This window comes from Dermochelys coriacea, chromosome 6 (genome assembly GCF_009764565.3).
Source record: "Dermochelys coriacea isolate rDerCor1 chromosome 6, rDerCor1.pri.v4, whole genome shotgun sequence".
NCBI lineage: Eukaryota > Metazoa > Chordata > Testudines > Dermochelyidae > Dermochelys > Dermochelys coriacea.
This window is the reverse complement of record NC_050073.1, coordinates 42,562,730-42,584,102: the sequence shown is the minus strand read 5'-3', so window position 1 is coordinate 42,584,102 and position 21,373 is coordinate 42,562,730. Positions and strand designations below refer to the sequence as shown.

The 21,373-nt window shown below is 39.0% G+C and overlaps 1 protein-coding gene across 1 annotated transcript in view; it reads left to right on the top strand.

Annotated features, from left to right (window-relative positions):
* Positions 1–21,373, top strand: part of PRMT3 (protein arginine methyltransferase 3) — a 98,271-nt gene that overhangs the window by 67,736 nt on the left and 9,162 nt on the right. The window contains exons 14-15 of the mRNA XM_038406245.2: positions 12,649–12,699; positions 12,897–12,984. Of these exons, the coding sequence (XP_038262173.1) occupies positions 12,649–12,699; positions 12,897–12,984 (139 nt within the window). The remainder of the gene's footprint in view (positions 1–12,648; positions 12,700–12,896; positions 12,985–21,373) is intronic.

The following is a 21,373-nucleotide window of genomic DNA, read 5'->3' as shown; positions in this document are numbered from 1 at the left end:
TAGCCTGAATTACATTGCAGGATGTCCCCAAAACACTCCCAGTCCCAGATTTTCCCACAGAAATGTATGTTTTGTACTGCCTAGCCCAGGGGTCGGCAGCCTTTCAGAAGTGGTGTGCCGAGTCTTTAATTTAAGGTTTCGCATGCCAGTAATATATTTTAACGATTTTAGAAGGTCTCTTTCTATAAGTCTATAATATATAACTAAACTATTGTGGTATGTAAAGTAAATAAGGTTTTTAAAATATTTAAGAAGCTTCATTTAAAATTAAATTAAAATCCTGACTGGTGGCCAGGACCTGGGCAGTGTGAGTGCCACTGAAAATCAGCTCACGTGCCACAGGTTGCCTAGCCCTTTCCTAGATAATACAAGCTTATATAAAGTCCATCGTTTTTATTAATAGCAATAATATGCACAAATCTTACCTCAAGTGGAGTTTCCCAAACATTTCTATTCTAAGACACTGGTTTAGATAAACTTGTTTTATTGTTAAAATCTCTTTGCAGTTAAAGTAAATACAAGTAATGCTGAATTAAAGTCAGAAATGGTTACAAGACAAATAAAGATAAAAAGCCACTGGTGCCTAATTTTACTTGAGTTTAGCATGTTTTGTTAAGTTTTTCTCACCACATGCTCTCGGGACTCTTACTGGCCAAACTCCTTAGGCCAGGACTACTCCTTCTGTGTAATGGCTGCTTCCTTTATTCCTTCTGGTTCAGTGAATTGATGGACAGAGAGAGAGAGAAGGAGGTGGGAGTCCATTGGAGTGTCTGCTGCTTCTTTATATAGTTCTGTCCTCCGTTTGAGAACCCTTTCCAGCTGGGAGCATAGCACCAGGCAGACTTTTTTTCTTCCTGCCATTCAGTAGCCACTTAGCAGGTAATGGCAGGTAATGGCCCATTGACCTTGTTTACACCTGGCTTGAGGAACTGGTTTGGCCACTCCCCAGACCTAGAACATGTTTTAGTAACATCATACAATGGAATCTTGTAACTTTATATACAATGTGGCTACACCTATTTTACCAGGACAATAATGACCAGCAAATTGAGTTCTCAAATGATCCCTCAAAAGGCATACTTTGTACAAAGATTATTACAATAGCTCATTTTTTTAAAGTATTCTGCAGGTTTCTGCAAAGGTTTCCTTTGAGGATGTGGACTGATAGCTCAGATACAGAGAGATCTCTTTATGATGAGGTGGTGTTTGTCTTTTTTCATTTTCCTGTGTGTGTTCATTCACGAGCATAGTGATTGTCTAGTTTCACCCGCATAGCTGCTATTGGGGCACTTGTACCTCACTCTGGGCACTACCACATGCTGATATAGGCATGTGTTGGACCCATGGAACTTGAAAAGTATGTTGGGGGGTGTTGATCATAATAGCAGTGGAGATATCTGCTGATTTTGCATCTGTTTTCCTGGTAGGGTTCTGTGCTACTTTGAGGTACTGTGTCCTAGTCTGTTTGGAGCTTGCTCCTGATCTTGGAGAGATTAGGGCATAGTTTGGAGTCCAGAAGAGGTGGTTCAGCAAAGATTTCTTTGAGGATGGGATCCCCAGAGGTGTTGGATACCCTGTATTGGTTCTAGTGTTCAGTGTTAGGTGACAACTAGGAGTGCAATTGGAGGGGGTTTTATTTCTGTAGTGAAGCAGGTTCTCTCTGGGTATTTTGGTGGCCCATTCCCCAATTTATTTATTTAAATAAATATGATAAATTCATGCTGAATCCTCTATCAAAAACGTGGCATCAAAGGCTGAGTTTCTATATGAAGAGAATTGCAGGAGGTGTGGGGGGGTCTAACTTTTGAGGTCCGGCTTTATTGATATAGCACAGTAGGTCAGCCTAAGTAACTTAGGAGACTATCATTTTCAAGAGACATGGGGAAGGTCTACACTAGAAATTTACATTGGTGCAGCTGTACGCTGTAACATGTCTGGTGAAGATGCTCTAAGGTGATGGGAGAGAGCTCTCCCATTGGCTTAACTCCACTTCCATGAAAGGCTGTAGCTATATTGACAAGAGAAGCTCTCCCACCAGCATAGTGCTGTCTACACTGGCGCTTAGGTCAGTATAGCTGCATCACTCGGGAATGGATTATTTACACCCCTGAGTGACGTAGTTATACCAAAGTTATTTTGAAGTGTAGACCAAGAATTTAAGATCCAGTCTCTTTGAATTAGGCATATTTGAAATTTTTTCCCAGGCTGACCTTAAATAATCAGTTTAATTTACTGACTACAATTAATCCCTCTGTTTTAATAAATCATTTAGTTATAAACTTCTCTTAAAACAATGTTTCCCATTTATCTATCCCAAACATTTAAGGTTGTTTTGTTTAATAAAAATAAATTTTATATGCTGGAATTTATAATTAAATTCCAGTTACCATTCTATTGCAGCTTGACACAAATCATGAGCAAGAAGTTAATTATCTAGTAAATATAATTATCTAGTAAATATATCTATGTATCATTCACCATTCTCTAACATACTAAAAATGTACAGTTTATAAGAATCTGAAAATATTGAGCTATATGGTTACTTAAATAAATAAATAAATAAATAAATACCTGTCCTCCTAGGTAGGAAAAAATGTACCAACTGTAGTGTAAAGGCTCTATTTAGTTCTAAATCAACATATTTTAGGGATATATCAGCCAATGAGAATGTGCCTTTCGTTAGAAAATAACTGAAATACAAGTGGAGAAGTTGATTAAAATTGATTATTTAAATCACAGCTTTCCACTTGGTGATTTTAAATCGGTCCACGTTGCCTTTAGTTGACTGGTATGTCCAACGAAATATAATCAGTCTTGCACTTCCTCCACTGCAAGTGTTACTGAAGTCTGATTTCAGGTGTATTCTAGAGGATTGATCCATTATTCCTTCTAGAAGTTACCACTTTACTCCACTGTCCCTTGCTTCCAGAAGCCCACAAGTCCAGCACTTCATTAATTTCTGCCAGCAAAACTGGCACACCAGTGTTTATTTTATGAGTATCTTATAAAAGCAACTAAATGCAGTACACGTGGATATTTTGCATTAAGTATAATGTAGCTGACTGGGCCATGAGAGAAACACTGAAGTTGAGCAATGGGGACAGTGAGCTGTGGAGGCAAAACTGAAATAGATGTCAGAAAAGTAACCCTTTATTAAATGCAACATTGCTGAAACTGATTAACTTTGTTTATTTGGGGGCTGAGGGAAGGGCACTTAAACTATTACATGGGGGAGAAGATTTCAGTAACACTAACTTTTTTTTTTTATTTCCGCCTTATACTTTTAATAAGATATTTCAGATAGTTGAGTAATACAGATTAACGGAGAGACTTAGGGAATGTATCAACTACAATTAAACACCTGTGTTAGCTGACTTGGGCTTCTGGGACTCAAGTCGCAGAGCTATAAAACTGTAGTGTAGATGTTGAGGCTTGAGCTGGGGCTCGGGGATCCTCCCCCACTAAATCTTAGGGTTAGTAGAACTCAAGATAGCAGATCCTGGGTTTGTTAACCTAGGGCTTGAGCGCCTACACTCACTTGTAACCACAGATTAGGAATTGTTGAACCCAGAGTCCCAACCTGGGGCTACAGCATCAACTCTGAGTTATGCAGGTCCGAGTCCAACCACCCGTATCCCAGACTTTCTAGCGTCCTCCCCAAATGTAGCCACTTTAGCTTTTTGCTTGTGGTGTGGTGTGGAAAAACTTGACTGTCCAGGGGACAAAGAAAGTCAGCCCATGGGATTGTGGAATACTTTTTGATAGACTCCCAGAGTATGGGTTCAGTGGGGCTGCATCTACACTGCAAAGCAATGTGGCTTGAATGCTAGGTTCCAACTTGACTCAGGCTTGGACCGTCGATCCCCATAGGGTCCTGGGACTCTCAGTCTGAGCCTTGGGTTAGCACGATTTATATGGAGATGGAAGCAAAGGTAGTTTTGAGCTTGAGTTTGAACTCTGAGTTTACAGTTCAGTGTAGACATACCCTAAATGTCACCCTGTTTAATGTGCCTCTGCAGTGTTTATGGATCAGCACTACTCCAACTGATCCTGTGACTTTTTTATTTATTTATTTATCCTATAATATCCATGAAAAAGAACTGACTTTTTGTTTCTTTAAATAGTCATGTTTCTTTATATAATTCTTCAATTGTTCAAACAATTAAACACAATTTTGCAGAGTTTTTGGGAAGTGTTTTTCATTTGACTTGGGAAATATGTGAAAGTTAAATCAAATTAAATGTTTAAAATTGACTATAAATTTATTATTTAATATTAGATGTATCTGGATCTTCATCTTCAAAGCTCTTTGAAAGCGTACATTTTCAAACCTCTACTCTGGCAAAGTTTTCTCTTTCCATTGTTTTCTCTTCATTTCTTCCAATTAAATCTCTTATAGGATTAAGCTTTTGCTTTCTTGGCATCACCTTGATTTTAAATTCTGCTCTCAAACCCTCTGAAAATTCTCTGAGAGCGCAAAACAGTCTCGTGCTGATCATAATGAATCAGTTCTAAATGCTTTTGGTTCAGATTAACCTAATTTCAACCTCACAAAATTAATCTGTTTTAAAAAAACCCTAATTATCTTAAAAAGCACATCTTTCCTGTTAGAGAACTAAGTTTGTCCTTACAGATTTTAATGAGACATTTGGCTGAAATCACTCAATAGATTCTGTTAGGAAAATATGCCATCAATTGTATTTGAAAGTTCAGTGTTTGCTATTAATTGTATGCGAGTTTTGAGATTAAAATATAATGGTTTATTACCCTCAGATCAATTGATGAACTTTCTCTTTTGTTTGAATGCTTCTCCCATGATCCTGTCAAGGTTGTTTTGGTTCTTTCCTTACTGAATGGCAATATCCCATGGGAGGAAAATTGCAGTGTCTGTTCATTACTCCCAAGAGAAGTTGTCAAAGAGCAGGTTATGCATTTTTATTGAAAGGGGTTGGACAATGGTAAAATGAATGAGGACATTATTGATATACTAAAATCTCAGTGATTTTAAATTACAAATTTCAGTTAATTTTGATTAAAGTAATTTTAATCAAAGAATAGTTGTATTTATAAAAAATTTAGAATTTTGAGCAATGTCAGTTTCTGCACTTAAGAACTCATTTGCCATTTACAATAAGAGATATTTGAATACATACGTGTTAATTTGAACCATACTCATAGTATTGAATATCTTCAGACCCAGGTTGGAAACCCAAGCCTTCCGTAGTGTGTATCAACGTCAAACACATTCTAGAATACACTTTTTGTTTTAAATTCGGTAATTTATGCATTGCTATAGCATACTATTAAAAATGACTTATCTTCATAATCAGTTTGTGCCAAGAAGACTATACAATAGGGCATCTCAAGATTCTGTGTTCTTTTTTACAGAAATAGTTTTTAAAATATCTGGTGTATTTCTGAGATATGTAGTAACTTTCTCTGCTGCATGGATTACAACCATTCCATCTCCATGCTTGGATAAACTCCATCAAAAGCGCATTATCCTCCTACTTCTGTGGCCAGCTGCCTAATTGTATCTGCTATAGCCACACGCTGTTGGAAAATGATACCAGTGATGAGCAAAAATGATAAATTACTTCCTGCAGGTGATAGTGATGATGATAATTTTTAATTTCCTTGTTCCTTAAGTGAATTGGTAAGGTTGTCTTTACCACTTCTCATGGGGTCTCAAGCAGTCTTATTTGTTTAGATCAGATGAGATTCTGTATGTTTACAAGGCAATTTTCTTTACAGAAAGACTTCTTATAATATATTTGAATCAAAATCCAATTGTTTTCATTTCAGCTCACTAGTCATAAAATAAGACTAAGTGTAAATGTAAAAACTATTCATTGGATATTTAATTGCTGCAACATAGGCCATGTGTTAGTTTTTTTTGTATCTTAATATTTGTGGTGACTTTACATGCATTATTTGAGTGAAAATTACCTACTCTCCCTATGACAATTCATTAAAATATCTGTAGTTTGTGACAAATATTTGTTCTTGTAATTTGTGCTGGAAGGGTACAGATTAGGATTTCTTTCTGAAGCTTCATTTGCAATCTCCAAATTGAGCAGTGTTTAGGATGCTAATACCTATTTTTATAAATATAGGTTATTTACACATTTAGTGTAATTTAGAGTTTAAGCAAACTATCCTGGCTATGTTATGTTGCAGTGACCATATTCTGTGCATAAATTCATCTATTTTGTTTCTAGATTAGCGATCACATTTGCTGTTCGAGGAGGTTTCACTTTTACTTTCCTATAGCTGGTTGAAATGATGCTGACTGCTGTGAAATGCTGTTTTGGCAGTCAGTTATGAATGTTACTTTGCTTCTTAATTAACCTAGCTGCTTTAGCTTTGAGATGGCTTTAATCTTTTTCTTAGTATTTGTTTCTCCTGACAAGATATTTATGGAGAACAAGAAGCAGAATAATTTTGCTGCTGCATTTCCTAACATATAGAACCCTTTCAAAGCTCATGGCAGTGTACAGCTTCAGTTATTTATTACCAGTCTAGAAGGCATTGTTTTCAGTTTCCTAGTATGTGTTGTTCAGAGACTAATACTTGAATGCCTCTTCTAGAGAAATGCTAAAGTTCATGGTGATTAGTCCTCAAGGGAACTATAGATGGGCTGTCAAAGGTGAAGTAACAAGATAGTAAAATTGCAACAGAAGAAATTAGCTAGAAATATTTGACAAAAGAGTGGAGGACTGTTACTGTTTGATTACGTCAGCTTTTTCCCAGCCTTGTTAGATAACGTTCACCTGTTTATAGCTAGTCTCTGAACTGTTTTAAAAACTAAGAGCTAGAAAATGAACAGTAAACAGTGATTTGGGAATTACTATTTTTATCTTCTTTGGCACAAATTCTGCTTCTGCTCCCCTGGCAGCAGCTCTGTTGAAGACTGATCCTGTGGCAACCTGAATGGGGTGACTGAGTATGAGTGGGAAGGACAGTCAGAGGATCTGCTGCTCCTCCAGTGTCCAGCAGTTGCTGTTTTAGTTATTGGGATGAGCCTCTGAAGTAGCTCTACCGGGTTGCCAAGATGTTCCATCACACTTATCCTTTCTGCCCATCTGTCCAATGCTCAGCTACTTCATGCTTGGCATTGAGCAGAGAATTGGGGCATTAGTAGTTTTCGTGTAAAATCTGCTTAATGACAAGTGCGCACCCTGTCCTCCAGCACTAAAGACTCAACATGAGATCAGAAACTTTTATTTCTGTTATCCAGGTAGCTTTTCATCAAAGTCAGTGGGAACTGCACTGGCCCTCTGTCAGGAAAATGGAGCGGATGTGACTTGGAAATAGACTGTAAGCAGATAGTTGAATTAGAAAGTGCCAGTTTTACATGGTCCAATCTCCTGTATGTAACTACACTTTATTGACACAAATACTGCAGATGAGAATCCTAACCTCATCTCTAATCTTCTTGTTTTTTTCAGACATTTGGTACATAATGTTAAATAACATTGCTGCTGTGGTTACAGAATCTCTCAACTCCTACTAGTGGCTGATAACTTCTAGATGAAAATTATATGCATAAAATTAGGGCATTGTTGGTTTGTTTCCTGTAGCTGTTTTGGGGCCAACGCCCAATTCTGATTTGGTGATTTCATCCAGCATACATTCTTTTACCTGCTAATAAGATGGGGAAAGGCTTTGGGAAACTTGGATAATTACACTGATTTATTTGTGACTGTAGTTCTCAATAGAACACAACAGGCCTTCAGTATTTATGTAACAGCACAGAAAGTTGTATATTTCGAGGGAAAGGGGTCTTTTTCAAAATCTCATCCTTACCTTCTAGCTGTTAAAAAGCTATAAGTGGGGAAACCTGAGGAAAACATGTGGATACACACTTTTTTTTTTTTTTTAAGTTCTTAGCAATATATTGTGAGAGGGAAAACTGTTCTGGAAAGAGCCTGAGAAAATGAGTATTGTATTATAATTTTTTATAAACAAGAACACTTGGCATATATGCTACTGAGGTTGGAACAATGCTTTTGGTTTTAGAACTTAAATTGTACATCATTGTTCATAAGGAGGATTTTGATCTTTGCAAGTTTGTGCTTAATTGTTTTGAAGGGTTGCCTAAAATGTTTGAACATTTAGCAACGTCTGTTCTATCAATTAAATAGATTTTAAAAGTAGGCTTTGTGTTAGTAAATACCTTTATTTTATGGCCTGTAGACAGGAGGTTAATGTCAGTCTGAGAACATGTTATAAGTGCAGGGAGTTCTTGTTCAGTGTTCATTTAGATCAGTGTTAAAATGTTAAATAGTGTTTTCAGTAACTAAGACTTACATTCCAGTTGGGAGTCTACTCTACTATTGAATGATTTTGTAGTCTTGGCATGATTTCAGTAATGCAGCTTTCAGAATTAAAAGTAATTAGTTATATTAACTGAGTTTAGTGAGTCTGATTTTATTGCATAAGTAATAAAAAGGGGCAAACATAGTTCTGAATGTTACTCTGTGTATGGCTAAGTGGTGAAGGAAAGGATGAAAAAAGGAAATCAACAGTGGGAAAACATAGCTAACTGTTGGAGTATAAGGAGTATCTCACCACTGTGTTATGATTTTCATTTATGGACTCAACTAAGCAACTGTAGTCTCTCCCGAATCCTACTTGGGTGACTTCTGTTTGAGTGTCAAAAATCAATTATACTGCCGGTCATATTGAGTCTTGCTTCATAGCAGTCAACATATGCTTCCTAAATCAATGGTTTTGTAGTCCCAACAGAAGGTTATTATGAAAACTCGCTTAACAATTCATACTGTTTCTCTTGGCATATTTAACATGTGTTAATATGCTAATATGTTTTGATTTATTAATTTTCTAAAATGTATTAAAATTCTATTCAATGAAGACTTCCTAAAAGGAAAAAGATGTGTCCTACTTTGAGAAAACAAACTTCATGGGTAGGTGATTCTCATAGTCACTAGCTAAGTGACTTATTTGGCCAGTTGACAGTATTTTTCTAAAAACAAGCTGTTATTAAACCTGGGATTGACAGAAATTAGGGCTGTCAAGCGATTAAAAAAAATTAATTGCGATTACTCACACTTTTAATAATACCATTTATTTAAATATTTTTGAATGTTTTCTACATTTTCAAGTATATTAATTTCAATTACAACAAGATATTTACGTGCCAGAAGCGCTCAAGATTCATATGTCCCTTCATGCTTAAGCCACCATTCCAGAGGACATGTGTCCATGCTGATGATAGGTTCTGCTTGATAAAGATCCAAAGCAGTGTGGACCGACACATGTTCATTTTCATCATCTGAGTCAGATGTCACCAGCAAAAGGCTGATTTTCTTTTTTGGTGGTTCGGGCTCTGTAGTTTCCTCATCAGAGTGTTGCTCTTTTAAGACTGCCGAAAGCATGCTCCACACCCCGTCCCTCTCAGATTTTGGAAGGCACTTCAGATTCTTAAATCTTGGATCAAGTGCTATAGCTATCTTTAGAAATCTCACATTAGTGCCTTCTTTGCGTTTTGTCAAATCTGCTTTGAAAATGTTCTTGAAATGATCAACATGCTGGGTCATCATCCGAGACTGCTATAAAGTGAAATATATGGCAGAATGTTTGCAACTGAACTTGGATTTTTTTTCTGGTGTTTTCCCTTTGTCAGTTTGGTTGTGTTAATATAAGTTTATGTGTACTTAAAGGTAGCAAAAGTCATTTGTTCACAGTATTTAAAGGGACACTGAAGAAGATTGATAATAGAAGCCTCTTGGGCTCTGCATTGTGAGGCTTCAAGAGAAATGAATAACACCTCAGATAAAATGGATAGTGCCGTATCCCTGTCCCTTTCTGCAGGCATGTCAACAATACCTTATCATCGGTAGTATCAGTCTAGTAGTCCAGAAAGAATTTGCATGACTTAGTAGACCTTTGTCCATTCTCAAGAGATTGTGGATTAACAAAAGCGGTTTGACAGAGGTCAAGATAATCTGAGGACTCCAAGCCTTGACAAAACATTGTGGAACTTCCAAGGAAAAGATCAATTAGAGACCAGTCTATAATTTAGCTGGGATTATCAACATGGAATGATGGCCCTTGAGAAACTGAACAATCATTGCTTTGAGAGGCTGGCATTTATACCAGGGAGGGAGTCATTGACAGTGTGTCTCCTTGGTGTGGTTTCCCTGCCAAGAGGAATATTGGTCCAAATTGGAGCTTAAAGGTCTCCAAGAATTTCCAGACTGCCATTAGTTGAAAATCAAATAAGATGGCTAGACGTAGATGGATCCATCTTAAGAGATGCCATATTCTCCATTTATTACCTGGTCTATTTCAAGTTTTAGTCTGGAGAGGGAAAACATGAGATTGCGCCGTGATGAAATATTTCACGTACATGATACCCATTTCTACCGGTCACGTGTTTTGTCTTCTGGAAGATACGTAAGTGTTTTCTTCCACACAGTCCATTTCTTCGAGTCAGTACTGAAAGCATAATGCTTAATTTATGACTTATGTAATCACTTCCATAGCAAGAGACTGGTATTCTAACTAGACATTAAGTAAAAGGTAAAATGCTGGGCTGTGAGTAGGAAACTTCTTTCAGACACAAATATTTATAACAAAAGCAAGTTAGTTGCACTAGGGAGGAATGTGATTTGAAACAATGAACTAGCCTTCCTGTGGAGTCCTGCTTGAATGTACCAGAAGTGACATGAGGGAAATCCCTATTCAATATCTTAGTGGGTGGAGATTCCCCAGCTGCCAGCCTGACAATCTTCCACAGTAGAGCATAGACTCTTTATAAGTCTCAGCATCTTGTTTCTGAGACTGACTCTTGGACTGCGTATCCATAGCCTCCTTGAGGACACATTTTTCAAGCATTTTTACATTACTTTCTTAATAGAAGATGATGGGGAAACAAGTTTGGGAGGAGGGGGTTGGAAGATGCATTACATTGTCCATCATTTTTAGCAGCCTCCCCTTTATTGGGATGGGTTTACTTTTCCCTTTTGGATCACTGAGGCTTCTCAAGAACTCTTTCCTCTGTGAAAGCAAGACACTTTAATTTTTAAAGAAAAAAAATCACTGGTCTCTTAAGTTGCTTTTCATGTAAATGTTCTTTTATTCTTTTTCTGTGGAAAGTCCTCCTTTAAGGTCAAATCTTTATGTAGTTTTTTAAATTGGGTATTGTAATGGGGTGCAGTCACCTCTCATGACCTCCCCCTTGGCCAAGTGCGTGTGCCTGCGCGCGCGCGCTCTCTCTCTCTGAGTGTCCCTGCTCTGGGATAGAGCAGTGTCCCAGGACTCCCTTCCTGGAGACAATGTCTTCGCCCTCTTTGGCTTCCTAGCTACAGCTCTCCAGCTGGGCCACTATAGTTCAGTTCCCCCTCTGGGGTGCCTCAATGTTCAGGCCACTTCCTCCCAGTGGCTACTGGGGGGAGTAGGAGGGATCCTGGCCTGCCCACTACTTTGGGTCCCAGCCCAGGGACTCTGTAAATAGCAGCCGTCTGCTATATCCCTTTAACTATGCCAGACGGCTTCTCTGATTCCCTGGGCCACTTGCCCACAGCCCCATGCCATCTTCACCCTTACCTCAGGGCCTTGTCCTAATGGAGTCCCAGCAACCAGCTCAGGGCTCCTCCCAGCTTCTGTCAGTGCTGCCCTGTCCAGGGTTCTGTAGCTCCGTCAGCAGCCACATACCATCCACGCTTAGCAAGGAACTGAACTCCTTCTGGCCCAGCAGCTCTTCTTATACTAGGCTGCTGGGCCCTGATTAGCTGTCCCCCACACAGCCACTCTAGGCAGCTTCGACAACTCTTTCCACTGCCCTTTTTTGGGGAGGGGAGTTTCATGGTATCCTTCCTGCTGGGGTACAGTGAACAGCTGTGGAGCCACTGCATAGACACTAGCTGCTGAAGTAGTCCATGTGGGACACTTCAGAAACTCCTTTTCCTTACCTCTGTATGTGATAGGAGATGAGACCCTGTACTGACTCTGCCCTGCCCTCCATGCACAGGGAGTGTGTGTAGAATAGGCTCCATGTCATTCATGGGGAGGGAGGAAGAGAAGGAGAAACATCCCATCCACAGCCTCTCTTTGTGTATAATTGCACCAGAGATGCATGTTATAGCAGCCACAGAAGAGAGAGCTGGATTTACCCATTTATGTGTGTGTACCTAAAGAAATTACTGTTTGTAATATTAAATTAGGCTTGAATAAAGACTGGGAGTGGATGAGTCATTACACTAACTAAAAACTATTTCCCCATGCTAATTTTCCCCTACGGTTACTCACACCTTCTTGTCAACTGTTTGAAATGGGCCATCCTGATTATCACTACAAAAGTTTTTTTTTTCTCCTGCTGTTTGCTGTAAAACAAAGTTTATGGTATGCTTGGAAGCAATAGAAATACAAGTCTATGAATTAATTCAAGAATTGTCTCCATCTATTCTGCATTATAAGCTTTCCAGTAAAGTTCAAATACTGTGAATATCTGAATTTCCTGAATTACCCCTGAAGAAAAATGGAAATGATCTATGTAAGGGAAGAAGTTACCTTTTCTGCTTAAAAAAAGAATATTTTGCTCATAGAAAATGTACAGAATAATGGGTGTCACTATTGTACTTAATATTTCCTGTTCATATTTGTTTTTTCCTTTTATTATAGGCGGTTGCTGGCTACTTCGATATATTTTTTGAGAAGAACTGCCACAACAGTGTGAGTACTGGGGGTTGTATGTTCAAAATTAATTATGTCAGATGTATTGTACTTTTTCAGTTTGTTGCCTCAAGGTGTTTGAGAGCAAGCCTATTTTGCTGTTGCAAGCATTTGAAGTGTGTTTTGTTTAATAGATTAATGTAGCATGATATTAAAAATGTTATACTTCATCAGATTTTTGAACTCTGTCAATTCAGGTCATGTTCTCGACGGGTCCCCGGTGTACCAAAACACACTGGAAACAAACAGTGTTTCTCCTGGAGAACCCTATTTCTGTAAAAACAGGTATGCTTTTTTCTTTTCTTTTTTCTTTTTATCAATGTAATATATCTTTTGATGTGACAGTGCTATCTATATGTTATAGGTCACTGTTAAATTATATCTGAAAATGCTTTTAATGGTGATACCAGTTTTTGAAAATGATCATTTGGAAGTTCCTTTTTACAATAAGCAGGGAACTAGAAAATGTATCTATTCATGTTTTTATTCTGCTTCTATAACTGTAATCTGGCTTTGTTTTTTAAAAAAATTGCCCATATTTCAACGTACAGATTTTGTTTTTTTCTTTTCTGTAGCAGAGTAATATAAAACTAGCTTATTGCAGTATTTTTTGTTGAGTATTTATCAATCTTGTAAATGTTTTTTTTTAAAATGTGACAGTTGGATCCATTTGTTTAAATTCCCTATTTGTCAAATTATGTATAGTTTTATTGAATGCCACTGCAAAAGTATGCTTAAATTAATGTATCAAATCAATGATTACATGTTTTGCTGTTGTTGTTGCTCTTAAATTATGAGTGTCGCAATACCTAAGTCCTTTTGTGGACCTAGCCCAGCATCTTTTGCTATCCATTGGGATGGAACAAAACTCTAAAGTAAAATTTCATCTGAGAACGTTGAAATTAAATAGTACTAATGAAAATATTAAAGTAGTATTTTGGTATATCTTAAAACATTGTACAGATATTAATCTTGAAAAACATCTGTGGCTAAGTAGTTTAATATTACCCCCCATTTTACAGAGAGGGGAACTGAGGCACAAGAGAATTGCCTAAAGGCACAATGTTAATCTGTGGGAGATCTAGGATTAGGATTCAGGAACTCCTGGCTGCTCTTCTTCCCAGTCCACTGGGACAAACTTCTCCCTCTTGTTTTTGGTGGTATCAATCTTTTTTTTTTTTTTTTTTTTTTTTTTTTTTTTAAAGAGTTTTACAGCCAAAGTAGACAAAAATATTTTTTACTGAGCCATAAGTCTGAACTGAAGTTGCCATTACCGTCTTGTGAATTAAGAATGCTTATACCCTCACATTCAGTCATCATGAAGACTGTTTGTATACTAGTAGTGCCTAGGGATCAAGCAAGAATGGGACCAAGAATGTGCTAGTCACTGTATAAAAGCAGAGTAATAGGTGTTCCCTGCTCCACACCAGACAGATAGATATAAGGAGTGGGGGGGAGGGCAGGGAAGGAATATAACACCACAAGAAGAGTGAATATGTAATGGCTGCAACCATTTTGTTCCATGACTTTGGGAATTATGTTTAGTTAGGTAAAAGTCTAAACTGAAAAACAAGGGAAGAGACAGGCCAGAAAGAAGAATGTGGAGAGAAAACAGCGTAAGGCATCAAGCAGGTGTGAGGTAAGGCTGAGGTGAAGAGTTTGAGGGAGGGGGCCAACAAGGGATTGGAGCAAACAGCCAATCAATTCCAGGCAGAGAATGCCTAGTTTAAACTGTAGAAAATGCTTTGATGTTAGTCCTTTGCCTGCTTAAACTGCTTCTGCATCTGCTCCTCCTTGTGTCGGTCTCTGTCTGGCTCCTCCCTCCGGTTTCTTTCCCAAAGGCCACATAAGTCCTAGTACCCCAGAGGAAGGCCTCTACAGGTGGGAGGGTTTCCCTAGCTGGGTGCCATTTTCTCCCTCTGCATCCTCAGTGAAGTAGTACCAGCTTCAGATTAACATATGCTTGCAGTAATCGGCAATCCTACTTTCTACAGGAGTAAAGACTGTTAATACTAATGTTCAAGCACAAGGACTCATTCTGCTACTTTGATACTTAATGTTTGTGCAGTGTTTTAAAGGCAAAAATCACAATGCAGGTGCTCAGTATGTTTGCAGCTTACCTGAGAGCATATTGATGCTGCAGCAGTTGGGATCTAACTGTTCGTAGTCCTCCTAATTCTCATTTGCATATTCTTACCATTGTAACTACTTGGGTTCCTCCATTAATCTCCAAAAATCTGTTTTGCTACATACCTATCTCTAGAACCCTAGGGTTCAGTAATCTCTCAGCTAACCTACCACAACTTCCTTTTCACCTCCATTCTTTCAGTCCTTTGTCAATGCTGCTGCTTAATTTTTCCTCTTGCCACTTTGACTAGGTTGATTCCCTTCACTGTCTTTCGCTCTCCCTTTGTCAGGCACCAGTTTCTCATGCTTGTCTCTGCACAGCTACACTCCTGCCTATTTCTCCCCTCTTATTTCTGTCTTCTACTTCTCCCAGTGCTTATGCTCCTCACAGACCAATAGCTCTAGCACCTCTTCGGTGCCATTTTCCATACATTCTTTTCACCTGCTGTGATAGGTGAGCCCACTCTCAGCATTTAGATAAAAAAAAAAATTTTTAAATGGATCCTCTCAATGCCAATGCACTGAAGAAATAAGTATAAAAGATCAGATAGTGCAAATGTGGTTTATTTGGAGACTTTATCCTCTTCTGGTCATCCAGTGGGTTTTTAACTGTATTTATTTAAACTACGATTTGAGGACTTCAATAGCTCAGACATAGGTGAGGTTTTTCGCAGGAGTGGGTGGGTGAGATTCTATGGCCTGCATTGTGCAGGAGGTCAGACTAGATGATCAGAATGGTCCCTTCTGACCTTAGTATCTATGTATCTAACAAATGTCTACATTCCTTGGACAAGAATTGTATCCTTTCTTTCAAACATTCCAGTACTCGGCAAAAATATTGATAATGGTGGAATTATCAGTGCTCCTAGTAGGCTTTGGAAATATCTAGTGAATAGGTATGACTCTCTAGATTTAAACCAGTCTGAGTCTTGTACAGCTGTGGGCATAATGGTGGCCAAATACAAGCGTTAAACAATACAAAACTGGAGAAAGGGGAAAAGGTAATGTCAGCATTGAATAGATTGAAGAGCCTCCCAATTGCTGCATGCTTTTCAAAGGCAGCTGCCCATACCCTGTCAGGCATAGTCTTATCCGTTCCATACAAGAGATGTCATCTCCCTGATTCCAGATGTGACCTTTCAGAGGACTTCAGGGAGATGCTTAACTTCTAGGACTTTAGGAAGATGATTAAAGACTTTAATATTAGTGTTGAGTTCAATTCCTTCCTTTTGGCTCAGTGAGTGGTTCAAAATTCTGCAGCCATTGGGAAGGTAGACATACTTATTCCCTATTTGTTCTAAATGATAAATTATGTACCCTTGGTGACACTTGCTTTCTATATTTTATTTGGTAAGGGTGCTTGAAAGATGTTATGACAGTTACAGAAAAAAGTAAATAATGTTATTCTTTATAGCAATGGTCCCCAAACTTTTCAGCCCCATCCCGACCCCCACCCACTCCTCCAGGGCCAGAGTGGCACCATGGCTCCAGAAGAGAGAAGGAGACACAGACAGGAGTAAAGGGGCTTAGGCTGGGGCCACAGCTGGGGGCAGGGCCAGGAGCAGAGCCAGGCCCCCAAACATTCCTCCACACCCCTCCTAGTGGGGCGTGCCCCACAATTTGGGGATGTCTACATTATAGTGACTCTGAAAGCAGGTTTTGTAACTTGTTTGCCAAAACTCAAGTTATTCTTGTCCACCCTTTTTTAGTCTAAGTAAAATATTGTTAAAATTGGCATCAATAATTAAATCCTCATTCTCCAATTATCAAATACACAAAAGCTCCTTTTTGTTTTAATTGAGTTGCCTGAAGTGATAGTAAAGCATTCGTTATATTATTACATATGCTGTCTGCAATGCTTATGGCTGCTGGAGTCTATTGCATATTACTTTAACAGGAGAAGGGCTGCATTATGCCAAAGCATGACTATTCAGCTCTGCAGCATGAGCTAGTTCAGTCCTTCCTCTGGTAACATGCCACTTTGTATTCTCAAATTATACATCTGTGTATTTTTCTTTTAGAGCTAACAAATGTATGTGTATTCTTTTTTACGTTAATGCTGATAATAGCAAATACAACTAGACTGTTTTAAATTTAAAAAAAAAATCCCACACCTGGATGGGAAAGGCTGAAGAGAATTATGTTTGTGGGGAAATGAGAGAGGGAAAAGATTAAGTATGGGTCCGAAGTTCTTGAGACCAAGTTAATAGAAATTAGTCATAATGATAATCCTGTGAAGAGTCATCTGTAACCACCAATTTAAGCCAGAACTATGTAGTAAAGCAAGAAATGTGATGTTTTAACCCTGTAGAAGGAAGTTCTTGCTACTGATTAAATCTGAAAGATAACTTTTGTACTTTTTTCTTACTGGGCATGATCTGGGACTTGAAAGTGATGAACAATGAATTAAGAGTGCTGTCAGCATGCTGGATTTGTTTTTAATAGTTAACAATGCAGCAAAATGAATGAAACTAGAGGGAGAAGCCAACTGACATTTTATTGGCAAGACGCATGTTTTTCCATTTTGAAGGATGTTGCAAAGGTGCTGTGTGAACTACCTGCATATGCCAGTCAGACTTCAGATAGCCACTCTTAGAAAGCTTGAAAATTCTTTTAAAAAACAAAGCAAAACAAAACGGATACTTTATATTTATTTGGATTGTTAGGGAGGAAAAACTGCATTTGTTTCTTGGTTTTTCCATCTGCTGCTTTCCACCCTGTTAAACATTTTTATTAAATTTCTCCAAACAAAAGATTATAAAGAGAGGATCATGGGTTCATGAGTTTGATTTAGGTCCAGACATATGGTAAATAAATTTAATGCTTCCAAAAATAACCTTAAGAGTTTCTATGTTGATTTTTCCCCCCACCCTTATAACAATGCATTAAATTGAAACAGAAAATCTGCATGCAAACAAACTCCATTAGCAATAAAACAGCACATCGCCGTTATTTTATGCCTTGAGGTAGAAATAAAACCTTGATATTGTTTTTCCACAATGCCAAAAAGGTTGAGCACAGCAAAACTGAAATAGGACTCGTACAACTAAACCCTGTAAAATTCTTGATTTATCTTTTTACTCCTTCTCAGTTTCCACCATAATTAAGTAGCCATTTGTAAGCTAACAAATTTTAAAACGTTAATTTTCTTTCCTCAGGTTTGTTAAATTGTAGGAAATTGGCTTCGGCACAATTAATATATCTTAATGCTTTGATTTTTAAACTGAAATACTTCTACATTCCACATTCAGTTATTGGAGGATTTAAGTTCTTAAAAGGATTCTACTTCCTGTTCTGCCTATCTACTATTGCAATTAAATTCTCTGTTGTAACGCTGTCACCATAGCAATTGTTCACTGATAAGCGAAGTGGTGCTATCTCACCCTTTTTAAATCTAGTTTTCCTTGCTGCCTGAACTTTAAGGCCAAAGGGGATCAGGCCAATGAAACGGCTGATTTTTATATTGGTTTTCATTTCTGTAAGATTATATGAAGTTACCTGCATTGAGGAAGATTCAGTATCTTTCATATTATGTTAAGACATGTCTTTCAGTACTTGACATTAAAAACTGCACTCAAGATTTTTCAGGAACCTCTGTAACCTACTACTTCAAGCGCTAAGGAAGAGGTTTTCTCCTTGCTGTTGCCTTTTTTATGCAGCTGAGATGAAAAAGGGATGTTAGAGCCCCAGATCTGGCTAGTGGAGAATTTACCCTGCCCACAGGCTTTGTGTTAGACTGTTTATGCTCCCCTGTCAAAAACGCCAACGTAGGGAGGGCATGTTGGGGTAGGAGAGGGCGGGGCTGCAGCACATAGCGCTGCAGGGGTATTCCAAGCAGCATTGCTGAGCGTATGCAAGTGGGCGCAAAGTAGGGCAAGTGGGGACAGGTTATTGTAATTTAGGCAGCGGCCCAGGGCTAACTGGCTGCAGTGACCCCTGCAGCTGCTCAGAAATGGTAGGGCATAAAGTTGTCATAAAACCAGCTTACCCTCTTACTCCTTCCTTGGCCTATCCGTTTACAAAATCTCACTGAAAGTATGTTGTCTACACCACCATGCTGTCTGAGCATAAAACATCCCAGTAGCTGATCGTTGCTTTCCATCCCCACAATGCAGTTGCAAGATGCTTCTGATGCAGAGGTACAGCAGTATGTGGTCTGACTTGACGAAATCCGTAATTGTTCCACCTGCAAAATCTTCATGAGGACGTGATCATGAGCCTCCGGACATGAAAGCAGAATTCTAGAATACTAACAAGTCCCTTGAAACACATGGCCTCATGAGTTCAGTTTTATGTCAGCAGTAGGGGTCACTGAAGTGAGGCTGCTCTTCGGCATTCATAAACTGGTGATGATGGCAGAAGAAGTTACCAGACTAGGAAGAGATAGTGGGGTGGGTGGCTGTGGCTGCAAATGTCTAGAATCTAATAAAAGATAAATGGGAGGCTTAGTAGTGGGGGTCATCAGATGAGATGGAGGATTTAAGACAGAGTTTCTCAACCCCTGGGTCAGGACCCAAAATTGGGATTGCCAGAATGTTTCAATGGGTCATGTGGCAGCTCCTATGGCCCCTGTCCCACGGGGCTGGCTGGGCTCACCTCCCTGATCCTGGAACTGCAACCTCTGGAGTCACAGTGCTACTAAGGTTTAGTCCAGCTGTCATGATGATGGGCATCTGGGTAGGCCAAATTTGAGTGAGTGGTACTGAAACCCCATGAGCCAGGTCACAACGCCACTCTCAGATTTGATCCGGTTCGGGAGGTAGAGCGAAACCTGTGCAGCACTTCAATCCTGGAGGTTGCAACACCCAGAGCAGAAAGCCAAGCCCAGCCAGCCCTGCAGCACAGGAGTTGCAGGAGCTGACACTGTGCGGTGAGTGGCAGACAAGACCCAGCCCTCCACACCCAGGAGACAGGATCCAACAGAAACCACGCCAGGGCCTCTCCCCCCAGACTATTTACTGGGTTGCAACAGGCCATAAACATTTACGAATGGGTCCTGAGCCAAAAAAGGTCGAGAACCACTGGTTTAAGGGACCAGTTTTCGAGCCAACTTTTCTAAGCAATAGTGCTAATTTGAGGTTTATACCCAGTTCATTATAATATAAGACCTTGGATATGAAGACCAGTTCTACAAAAAATAAATTCTGTTTTGGATCTTGATAGAATCTAAATTTTGCAACTATTGTCTGTCTCTGTCCCAGATGATTTTCCTGTTGAAGCAGATTACATTCACTGTCTTTTCATAAGTCATTATTCACTTGCTGATGGGTCATGAGGATTGGAGAAAGGGGTGCAGTTTGCCTTGAGGTGGGATGGGAGAGTAGCCTGCTCTTTGAATTTCCACCTGCATGTCCGTAAACTATACAATCAAAAGAAGGGAATAAGAGAAGGCTTTGCTCAAGTTACTTCCTAAAACCAAAAGGGTGTGAAAACGCATTCCCCAGATATTGAAGAGCCTGGTGGTTTTTGTTATTAAAGTGTGTGTGGGAGTCTTTTTTCCATATTTAAATTCAGAAACTGGATGCATGCTCTAGTATTTTTACATATGAAAATATATCCCAGTTACTGAAAATAAACGAAGATAGATATAGCTCCTTTGAGTTGGAATGTGATTTTTATGCTGGCGTCAGCTCCATGGTAACCTGCTGTTAAGGCATCTTTGCACACCTGTGAATGTGTATATAACCGCTACTTGGGAAAACTATTTCATACAGCTTTTTAGGATGAGACAGAGAATGAATACTAGTCACCATCTGTTAGTAGCATTTACATTTCACCATAAGTTATCGTACCACTCGGGCAACCATCCACTGTGATTTGTAGGAACCCTACTAGAAATGGTTTCAGTGAAATCCCTCCTAATGCCAATGCTCTAAATGTTTAATGAAGGAAATGACAGAAGTTCATGGCTTCAGATTTGTAACACCCATTCAGAGGAGACGCAGCAATTCTTGGTCTTATATTGGTATAAATACATTGCTCAGGGTGCAAAAAATCCATACCCCTAAATGATACAGTTATACCGACCGAACCCCCAGTTCAGATAGCACAGGGTCAACAGGAGGGCGTCTCCCGTTTACATAGCTGCCACCTCTCATGGAGGTGGATTAAGTATACCGACAGGAGAGCTTCTCACTGGTGTAGTAGTGTCTTTACTGAAGCACTACAGCATGACTGCAGTTTTAAGTGGAGACCTGCCCTTATTCACCCATAAGAACGGCCATACTGGTCAGAACAAAGGTCCATCTAGCCCAGTATTCTGGAAAACAGAGGCTAGGGACACCATCCTTGCCCATCCTGGCTAATAGCCATTGATGGACCTATCCATGAATTTATCCAGTTCTTTTTTTAACCCTGTTATAGCCGTGGCCTTCACAACATCCTCTGGCAAGGAGTTCCACAGGCTGACTGTGCGTTGTATGAAGAAATGCTTCTTTTTGTTTGTTTTTAAACCTGCTGCCTATTAATTTTTCATTTTGTGGTCCCTAGTTCTTGTGTTACGCGGAGGAATAAATAACACTTTCTTATTTACTTTCTCCACATCAGT